This window comes from Larus michahellis, chromosome 1 (assembly GCF_964199755.1).
Source record: "Larus michahellis chromosome 1, bLarMic1.1, whole genome shotgun sequence".
Lineage (NCBI taxonomy): Eukaryota > Metazoa > Chordata > Aves > Charadriiformes > Laridae > Larus > Larus michahellis.
In genome coordinates, this window is record NC_133896.1 from 190,589,501 (window position 1) to 190,600,694 (window position 11,194).

General features: G+C 39.3%; 1 protein-coding gene across 10 annotated transcripts in view; it reads right to left on the bottom strand.

Annotated features, from left to right (window-relative positions):
* ZC3H13 (zinc finger CCCH-type containing 13) overlaps positions 1 to 10,965 on the bottom strand; it is a 55,586-nt gene extending 44,621 nt beyond the window's left edge. For 3 of the 10 annotated variants that reach the window (XM_074565288.1, XM_074565301.1, XM_074565320.1), the window contains exons 1-3: positions 10,705 to 10,893; positions 4,501 to 4,623; positions 3,955 to 4,064 (exon numbers count right to left, since the gene is read on the bottom strand). In XM_074565288.1, coding sequence (XP_074421389.1) covers positions 3,955 to 4,064; positions 4,501 to 4,617 — 227 coding nt within the window. In that variant the 5' untranslated portion in view covers positions 4,618 to 4,623; positions 10,705 to 10,893. Of the gene's footprint in view, positions 1 to 3,954; positions 4,065 to 4,500; positions 4,627 to 6,634; positions 6,725 to 10,704 lie in introns of those variants that run through there. The other 7 variants (XM_074565277.1, XM_074565330.1, XM_074565258.1 and 4 more) reach the window with 7 other exon arrangements.
* Between the last annotated feature and the right edge of the window lie 229 nt (positions 10,966 to 11,194).

Sequence of the window (11,194 nt, forward strand, 5' to 3'; positions counted from 1 at the left end):
CACTTCCTCTTTTGCAATGTTATATATATTTAATTCTTTAAACTGCATCATAAGGTTAAGTGTCTTACGATCTAAGAATAAAAAGACCAATGACTGCTCTCATTTTTAAATGCATTTAATTATTCATGAAGTTGTAAATACAGGTCACACTAGATCAGAGGAAAGGTACAAAACAGTAGCATGCTGCTTCTTTTAGCACTAAGAAGGATCAAATAATACCCAGCATACAAACATAAACAAATTATCTCTTCTACATGCATTATTATACCATCTTTAAAGTGTCTGGCTTTAGCAAAGTTTATGATTCAAGGTATCTTTTTCTTTTCCCTCCCCTCATCTTAGAAAGATAATTCCTTTGCATTACCAAAACACTCTGAAGCATTCCAACCATCATCTACCTTAACAAATAAACTGTCTTTCAACATTAAAGGGGCAATTCAATGCCTTAATTTTTAATACATCAGCCATGGTACAAAGGATTTGGATTTGTGAAACTGAAAATTAATTTAAAAGGCAAAAAGGTTGTAGATAACTTACTAGCAACATTGTTTCTCAAGGGAAGTAATTTAAAAAAAACCCTGGTAGTTGGAGAGAGCAAGAGAACTTGCACTGAATGCAGCTCATGTACTTTCTAGAGAGACATTTGATGTTTTAACACTTTTTTTTTTTTCTTAAGTTATATGCTGGAGTGAAAAAAAAAAATATCCGAACCATTTCACCCTCAACAGGTGCCTTTTTCAGTATGGGAGGGAAGAAAAAACTTACTTTGTTAAAAGATTATTCAAATCTACTTAAAAGATTACAAAATTTATCAAGAAACCACAGGAATGAAAAAAGCTATAGCTCCAGGGTTGGGGCTTGTTGGTGGGTTTTTGTTTGGTTTGGCGTTTGTTTTTTTCAGCTTTAGGAGAACACTGGAGCGAAGTCATGGTAACCATCCAACCCCTCCCCAAAAAACACCGTAACCATCCAAAAAATCTAATAAAAATCAGGTTGAAAAATCTGTCAAATTTTAAGAAATAGCAACTCAGGAAGCTGTGACTGTTTTCAGATACTTTGGCTTAATGCACAGAAAAACAAGCTGGCATCCTAGCTGATTTATCTTGCAGGTGTACCACAATTTTCGTTTTTATACAACGGTTTCTTTTCTACCTAACGTTTTTTTTTCCCCTGCCCCTCCTCCAAAAGGGACCTTTGGTTATTCCAGGTAATGCACACTGCTGAATTGTAACAGATATAATTTTACCTCTACAGTTTAAGATGATGCGGCTAGACTGCAACTTTCACCCAAAAGGCTCCACAGCATTATCCCTGTACACTGAAAGAAGAAAACTACCCAATGAAAAATTTCTCTTTAATGACTTAATATTTTGTGCTAGGCCCATCTTTTAAATAAGGCCTAAAATTCAGAATTTCATCATTTCAAATTTTAAGCAGTGCAGTTAAGTGATTTTAAACAGCATTACTTCCTGCAACAGTTCAGTTCTCCATATTCAGCGGCTTAGTTAGGAAATCCATGTTCATAACAGTGCCTCCATTTGCTTCCATACCTCCTACAGTGTCAGGAACACCTCCCACAGGCACACATTACAACACATCTGAGAATATCTGTGTGTCTATGTATGTGTGCATGTGTATAGGCAGATGACAACTATTAGTGTATAATGTACATATTATAATTGAAGTTTCCCATACAACAACATTTGAACCCTGCAAAATCCGTACGTTCTTACCTAGTATTACTGCTGGTTTGGTTTGGTTTTTATATCCAGAATGAAGAGGATCAGACAAGCTAGAAGGACGCCACAATGGCACAGATCCTGACAATAGTTTAAGAGAACCAGCAGGAAGCTGCCAGGCAACTAATCAACAATCTGTAGGCGGAGCAAGAGAGCAAAATTCCTTGTGGGACAGCGTGTTTACACACAGTTCTTTCCTTGTTAGCTTCTCCTTACTTCAGACGCCTGGAAGACTGGCAGGTCCACAACTGAATTCTTAATATCCTCATCAGGAAAGCTTTATATGTAAAAACATGCTAGGTTTTCTTTTTATAACAGCAAAATTAAAATTTGTGCTGCGAGAGGCAACATTAATGATGGAGTTCTAACAAAACTAGACTTAGTGTCTTTTCCACACCTTACAGTCACATTTTCCTACTGTCTGGTGATGTGCTGAACAATGGGAAGCAGTACGGTCAGATAAAACCATTAATAATGAGATTTATTTAAGACAGGTATGAAATTGGAGGGCAAGACAGAAAGGCAGTAGGACATGCTTTGTCCTACCAAACTGCTTGCAAAGCAGACAAAAGACTTCTCCAGCAGGCCTGGCCCAACACACGTAGACATGCCGCCATTACATTATCCTAGACACTTTAGCAAAAGTACTGCTTGAACTGAACTGATGTGGAAGCAATATAAGCTTGGCTTGCAAGAAGCCAATAAAATTGCATCCGAAACACCTGGATAACATTTGTAAAAATGTCTGTAATGATACATGGCATGAAAATGCCAACATTTTACTATGTACACAAACCAGTTTTTTCTGTGCCTGGCCAAGAGCAATCAGTAGAAAGTTCTGAAAACAGGAATGCTTTTTTCATTTGTCTGTTTTGGTGTATGTGTGTGGGTGGATAAGAAGGGGCTTCCACCCCCATTTTATGTTTAAGAACACCTTTATTAAATGTTGAATTTATCAAACAAATAAACAGTAAGATCTGTCCTTTGACTTTTTCATATAGCCTTAGTAAAAAGAAAAAAGTTAGCAATAAGTAAATCAACATTATTCTTAAGTGTCAGGGGTGACAGTGAAGCAGAAACAAAGTTTTAATCATTAAAAGAAATGTGGCTTTTCTTCAAATCACCAGGCAGAACTACATACTGAGTGTTCCAAACACTGAAGTCAAGGAGAAAATGACATGCTAACAGTTTTTAAATTTAACTTCTACCAGTAAATCACTCCTTTTTCCCCATTTGGAACATTCAGTACAGAACAGAGTGAAGTCTTTTACACACTGAAAGAAACATTAAACTCAGTGATATAATTTGTATCCCAGCTGCTACCACCTTAGAAGCAATGGAAGATCAAACAAGCAAAGTCAAGATCATCCTGAGAGTATGCCACAGGAACAGGAAAACAGAACCCTAAACTCATGCCAACCTTCCTGTTGTTGTTTTACATGTTGATGCTTCAGTGTGCCCATCCGTAATCTAGAGGTAATATTGACATTACTGCAGCACTATGAAGCACGGTTGTTTGCAAAAAACTTACTGCCACATTCACTTTCAGTTCAGTAAGATGTTATGCCACACAAAGGACAGTTGAAAAAAAATTTTAAATTACAGTAACATATGAAGAGGCAGATAATAAAAAATATTCTCTTCTGAAAATTGAAGTAACTTTTTGGATCTCTTCCTACGACACAGGATATTTGTTCTATATCTGACAAATAAAGTCACAAAACTACATTTTGAAGAGAAATGTTTTCTCCCAACAGGAGAGAAAGGACAGACACTTTATTCATGAAACAACATAATGAAGGCAGGAGAGATGCAAATATGTGAGTACTGCTATAAGTAGTTGCAAAACGGCATTTTAGTACAGGAGAGAAAGGCATATGAGAAGCTGCAGTGACACTACGCCCAAAAAAAAGAAGTATTAAGGTACTTGAACTTCCCATTTCAAGTAATAAAAGAAGTTAATCTGCATCCAGTGGACTCCATTCATTTTTTAAAGCTACATACACACAAAAAAAAAGGGAAAACCCACTGTAAGTTGCCAAATTAATTGTTTTGAGCAGCTTTACAATGCAATTGGTTATCAATAAAACATACCATTAGGCACACCACAGCATTTCACTTTTTTAAAAAAAAACAAAACAAAAAACAGAAGACATAGTTGCAAAAGCTATTTTCCTACAGCATGTGAAGAATTCAAAGTGAGTTCTTGATTTACCTTCTATAACTGCTGCTATAGCCTTTACCTCGTGGTGAAGGGCCATGTACGAATCTACATGTGTTCCCATAGAGGCAGTTGCCAGTCTTCAGCCAGTTACGGCACTGTGTCTAAGAGACAGACATTACTGGGTGAATTTCACACTCATTTCTGGAAATACCATTGGTGTGAGTGTGGCAGAACAAACAAATGACTCCACATTAACTCCCATTTATCTGTAATTTCTGTCCACCAGTAATATAAGTAACTAAAAAAAATAATCAACAATGAGCATCAGGTCTGGCAGAGAAAAATTTAAGTTGGTGGAAATACTATTAATATGTACAGAACTACTGCTCTTCTCCAGAAGCTGGGACAACACACGTTATTTGAAAATTCTAGTAATAGTATGTTCAACATCCAAGCGTTAAGGAGTTCTTTTCACCTTTACTAACATCAGTGACATATGAGTATTTGGTACTTGTGAGCTACTCTTTCCCACCACCTAAATCCTGAAAAAGAAGATGCTGGGGTGGGGAGGAAAAGAAGAACACTTTTACAACTCACCTCTGCAGTACTTCCAGTGCTGGGTCCAAGCCTTTCAAACACACTGGGTCTTCGGGATGTGCTATCGGATATGGTCTTGGTATTTTCCACTGTGACCTTCCTTCTAATTTTTGACATTTTGTACTACTTCAACCAAAAAAAAAAGCAAAACTGTAAAATCCTTCAGTTTGGGGCTATTGACACTGAACTCATATGAATAAAATAGTATGATACACGTTGTAAGAGTTGCTGCAGAGGTGATGAAGAAAGAAAAAGAAGTCATAAATGAGTGAAATGTATCTAATAACGAGGAATGCCTCTGATTTGAACTAGTCAGCTGAACACCAGTAATGATAATTGTTCATTTTATTTTATGGCCTGCTTTGGATTCTTCAGCTTCCCTTTGGGAAAGATCATATGATATGTTATTCATCTAGGTAGCAAACACCACACAGAACAGATGCTTTCCTTTGTCATGTATTTTTTTGTTCATCAACTCAAGTGACTTCAAGTGAAAAGAACTTTTAATGTTACTTCACCAATCTCTCAGAAACAGGTTCTGACCATTAAAAACGGCTCCCATTTTCAGAAACAAATCTCAAAAAATGAGCGCTCCATTTTTCCCCCCCCATTTGTTGTGACAACCTACTGAAAACCACCTTGATATCATCCACAGTCTGTGTTTGTTACTAGTTTGTATTCTACAACTATTTGGAATCACCTAAGATTAGGGGAAAAAAAAGCACACACCCCAACAGTCGTACGCTTCTTAAGCTTCTCAAGTAACTTTCTTTCATTAGGAAAAACAGATTTTTGAAGCAAATACCGCAGAAGTTTGCTAAATAAGAAGTCATAATTTATCTTACCTGAGAAAGGAAGGAGTTATGGAATACAGAAAGAAAAACCTTTTTTTTTTTTTTTTTTTTAAAAAAAGGAGGATAATATTGAGCACTAGAGACAGGTTGTAAAAAAAGGGTAAAATAGGCTCCAAAAACCATTGTCCATTCTGTAAGTGCTACTTGATCTACACAGAAATAAAATCAATTTGGGAAAATCTGCCAGTTGTTGGACGATTTATATATAGCTCAAAAAAACCACCTCTTTGTTGTATTGCAAAGTGTCATCATTCTAGAGCTTGTTAACCAGTACAAAATGGTTGGTCGAACACTAATCTCCTAACCTTCTGCTCCTATCCACGTGTCACTGCTTTTAGAACACAAATACTTAGGCTAATTTCTCAAACACAAACAAGTTAGAAATGACAAAAAGCTCATCCATACAGTCAGGACAATACAAATTAAAACTAACACCCACCAAATTGGATTAATACAAATTTTCACTGATCTGATCAGCAATATTCAGATTGTAAGGTTCCACTCTACAGCAAAAAAAATTTATAATGTATAAAAGTGGACAAGTGTACATAAAACATAGTACTGCTGCAACCTGTATTTTTCACTTGGCACTGATAATACTTGGGTTTCTTCCCTTGTACCCTGGTGAAGCTCCGTTATCTGAATCCTATGGTTACTTCAATGACACAAGACGTCCCTAGAAGTCTGACACCTGTGCACTTTCTACAAACAAAACTGTGCAGAAGTTCTTGCTAAGCACTTTAGCTCCTTTATAAACAAGCTTATGCTATGTACTCAAGAGATTTCTCAGCTCAGCTCTAGTGGCTACTTCTCCAAGCCTTTGATTATCTGAAGAATTTTATCTCACAAGTAAGGTTCAGGTAACTGAGACATTAGCCAAGATGCTCAGAGAGGGTAGAAGTTAACCATGTGGTGTATACCAGACATTAAAAACAATGGTTAACACCAATTAGTGGAAGCAGACAGTGAGATAGTAGAATTTGCCAGTAGTAGGAAATTATTTGTGTTAGTAAAAACTGTGGAGAACATAGATTTCCAGAAAGATCTAATTGAGTTAGAAAATTGAGTAATACAACAGCAGATGAAATGCAAATAAATATAATGTAATGCACACAAGGAGAAATGGTTTTATTTAAATACTTGATGAGTTCAAATTAGTCCAGTCTTCTGAGAAAAATAATTAGGAGTCATTGTGGACAGCTCAATGTGCAGCAGTAGTTATAAAGTCTGACAGGATAAACCATTAAAGTTAGAAAGCAAAACAATACCACATATCTCACCTAGCTGAGCACCCTTCCATTTCAGGATTGTTTCCCACTGTATTTCAGCAAAAAACCCACTGAATTTGTAAGGTTTCATGCAGCTACACCCTTTAATAGAGGATATAAAAATCAACTGACGTATGTAAAAGCATTTTTAATAAGATGATCACATACCAAATACTGAATTTGGTTTAAATATTTACAGTAAAAAGAGTCATATCTGAAATTAAAAGGGTTAGAAGAACGGCACTGTCAATGGCGTAGGGAGAGGGTTCAACACATGAAGGACAGATAAAATGAGTGCATCTAATACATAACTACAGTACATATTGACATGATAGGAGTATATAAATACCAAAAATTTACATTAATTTTGCCTCCCAATTTGAATGTCCTTTTATTTTCAAAGAAACAGAGGCAAAACATCTTTTTTTTTTAAACGTTACTTTTTACCCAGCAAATAGTACCTGGTTGGAATTAGCTTCTATAGGAAGTTATGATGATGACTAAGCTTAAAAGGACAGTTATAAACTTGGAGAGGATCAAGGAGGTAACATCATCATAACTGAACTGGAATTTCATTCCAACTACCTACTTCACTATTTTTGGCTGATAATTTCCCACAAGGAAATTAAAAGAACACCATCCAACCCTGAATCTTCTTAAGTTTGTAAAACCCCCTATTTTTAAATAAAACAAAAACTTGTAAGGTGAGAAGAAAAACCTTATTATTATTTCAGGTAGTATTCTGTCAATTCTATCTTTATGTTCTGGCCTGTACCCACTGGATTGCAATCAAAAACAGATAGCTTATTAACAGAAGAGATATTTCATAAGAAATTATTCTAAGCAAACAAAACCAGCATGCTGTGACTGCACAGCATACTATTTTCTGTATGCATGTATTATCACATGAGGGTCTCACTCCTGCAATCAGAATTGCATGAGATTTCACTGTTAAGTGAATATAGCTATTATACAGGCTGCAGGATTACAGTCCAGACACATTATCCAGAAGCAAACTGAGGAATTTCCACTACGTCAAACAGTACATTTCAGAGACTGTATCTGAAAATGCAGTCACTCCCATTTTCATTCTTCAAAGACCAAGCAAGTTGGAAAAGTGAAGAGACTATTAAAACAATATTGTAGTTGAAATCTCAGATGCATAGCGGCAGTTTTATATTAATGACAAGGTTCCTTGCTTATAAACAAGTACTGTGAGGGGAAAAGAAATAAAATATCTAAGTGAAATGTTTCATTTCCAAATTTTTCAGACTACACATTAATGGATAATCAAGAACAATTTAAAAGGAAAATCCCATAAAAATTCCCATAACTTGCTCAACTCTCCCACATCTTCATCTTACATTGCCTTACCCTTGATGATCACAGTCCTGCTATCAATCCCAAAATGATGCACAGTGCTTTCCATCAAACTCCTGCATCTCTGAATTACCTTCTCCTTATCAAACACTCGCGTGGATTAGACAGCACTGAGTACCAGTGTGGACTGAGCCTTAAGCATTCATATTTTGAGATTTCAAATAATTACAATGATTATATTTTTTTTAAAAAAAGTTTCTAAGTAGAAAATTATGTACTTCTCTATTTGAGGTACAGTACATTGCATGGCTAAATCTACTTAGAGGCACTGTAAGTGTCTGCAACTTCTGAAACACCTTACTACAACTAGGTGAAATTAACTTTATGCTCCTAAAGTAAATTCTATAGCTAAGGTTTTTCATATAAAGTACCATTTTCCCATATATAACTAAGATCCATAGGAATCTTTAATAATAAATTAGAAATATTTTAACACTATGATAACTTACTCACAGATGCATCTATGTTCTTCTTTAAATAAAGTAACTTTTCCAGGGCGAAAGACAATCTGTTAATGACATTAATTATACTACCATTTGAAGTAAAATATATCTCAGAGTGTTACTTCATGAATAAATCTAAAACATAGACAGACTTGAGAGAAACAAGTATACCTAGTGGGCACTAACCAAAGAACTGAAATCAATGAAGCATGATATGATTGACACAATATTCAGTAGTTCTGTAGTTTTATCATCAGTGCTCCTACATTTTGATGTCAGGCATGCTAACATTTTTCTTCAATAGAAGTATGATATTACATAAGATACGATCAAGAGAAACACATCTGAAACACCTGCTTTTCTGTAAGAAAAGTCTAATTCAGTCCCCTGCAAAAATTAATCCTGCTTCTACAGGAAAACTAGAAACTGAGATGTAACAGAACAACAGCAAAGTTCACAAAAAAACTGTAAGGCGATAAAATCTCTTTAAGAAATCCAAGCCATCACTAACAAGCATGTATATGTCTGTGCATGCATACGTGCACACCACACACAAGCTAAATATTACATCACTTAAGAAAATCCTACCTGTGAAGTGATAAATGATATGCCATTTAAAATAACGAACAAAATTTTCATTTTAAAATCCTACAGAAGTTCAGATACAAACTGATTATAACACTCTAGGATAAACTAAATACCTGTTGACAGCTAAATAACAGCTTAGAAAGAAGAAAACATCAGTGCTCCCCTTCACTTTTACAAATGAAAAGCTTTTACCTGAAACAGTTTTGTTTCTGATTACAATGTTAATGGTTCCATGTGACAATACTAACAGAATAGCAATATCTGAAGGAGTTCCGCAGGTTTACTACCTAAATATAATGCTAAAAATAGTAAAACTTGTTAACCAACTTTCAAAATAATAGTCAAATACTAGTTGCATATTTATGCGATGTCAGTCTAGCACTCTTCAACTCACACAAAGAAGCCTGTTTGACAGAAAACTAAAAATTATTCCAAACTTACTTTAGCAACTCCATGCTGTTAACCCATCACCATGTTAACTTGAACCTATCCCTCTAATTTAACATACAGTATTTCCGCATTAGTAGTGATACGCGACTGCTAATTATGTTTTCAAAAGTATAAAGTCATGGTTGGTTTTCTACATGTAAATTAGTAAATTTAAAAAATCAGGCCCTAGTATCACTGAAGAAAGTACACAGTATTCCACTTCTTGTCTAATAAAGTCCTTATACTCAAAGAAGATGTTTTACCAGACTATGGGACAGTCTATGCAGAGTGGTGCAAACAGATCCAAGCTCGCTCAGCTTTCATATCAAGTTTGTTGGATACCTGCTATCTCCAATCTGTAAATTGGATCATCACATTAGCATGCTGTCACACTCTGGCAAACATGCTGAGAAGTGGGGTGTACTATCTTGAGCACGGCCACGTACAGCCACATTTCTATAGTTTTCAGGTACATTCAGTTCATGGGCTGAGTCTGTCCACTCCCGTCTGCACAGAGGCACCCCAAGTGTTTCACCACCAGATCAAGACCCCACAAGGTGCTGGTCGCTAACCCACTATGTCACAACCTGTTTGTCAAACAGTCTTGTAGAAGGTCAACAAGAAATCAATGGCGGAGGGAGAATCCATTAGAGGAGTCAAAGATGAGGACCTAAGCAGACCATTGATAACGCTAACTCAACAGGCCTGGCCTACGAGTTCTGGAAGGGATGGGAGTTAGCTGTAGCCGCTATCTAAAGAAACGTGATGAGTGAATTTATAGGAGCGAAATTAGTAGTCCCTCCAAGCGCATAAAGCAGAAACTGTTTCACTGCCAGAAAGTGGGAAAAGAGCCCCATTGAAGAGGAAAAAACACGCCCCACGAACAGGGGAGATCCAGCCAGGGGGGAGGCGGGCTCCAGCACGCTCCCTGACTGACGGAACCGCTTCCCGACCGAGCAGCCGACGGCCGCCACCGCCAGGCACGAACCCGCGGCCCCCAGGCCTCAACTCCCTCTCGGGGAGCGCCTCCCTGGCCTCGCACCGGCCCGGGCCGCCCACGCGGGCGCGGTCGCGGCCCTTTCCCGCGGCGCAGCTCCGAAGGCCGCGGAGCTCCGTCGCCCCCGGTACTCCGAGACAGGGTGAGGCGGGGAGGGCGAAGAAGGGGGCCGAGGGCCCTCCCCGCCTCCTCCCCTCACACCCTCCCCCCACCCTCCACACCCCCGGCCGCTCCGCCGCACTCACCTGCTCCTTCCGCTGCCGCGCCGCTCCCCGCCGCCTCCTCCGCCGCCGCCCGGGGCGGAGAGGGTGGGAGGGGGCGAGGGGGGAGTCCGTCCTCCCGGGCCTGAGCGCGGAGCGACACGGAGAGGAAGACGAGGAGCGCCGACCGCTCCCCCCGCCCGGCGCCGCCGCCGCCGCCGCCCGCCGCTCCCGCCCTGCCCCCGCGCGCCGGGGCCGCTGGGTAACGGCCGCCACTGCCGCCGCCGCGCGCGCCCCTTCCCGGCGGCCCCTCGCGCCGCCCGCCGCGCCGCGCCGCGCCGGTGATGACGTAGGGGGCGGGCCGAGCGGAAGCGGCAGCGCCGCCATGTTGGGGAGGGCCTGCGCCGCGGGCGGAAGGAGGTTGGCTTGCCTCCGCCTCCCCAGGGCCGCCGCAGGAGGCCTCGGCCTGGCCGGCTCCTGGCGGAGGAGGCGTCTCCCCGCAGCTTTGGGCTTTTCCCCGGAGTCCGTGGGTGTT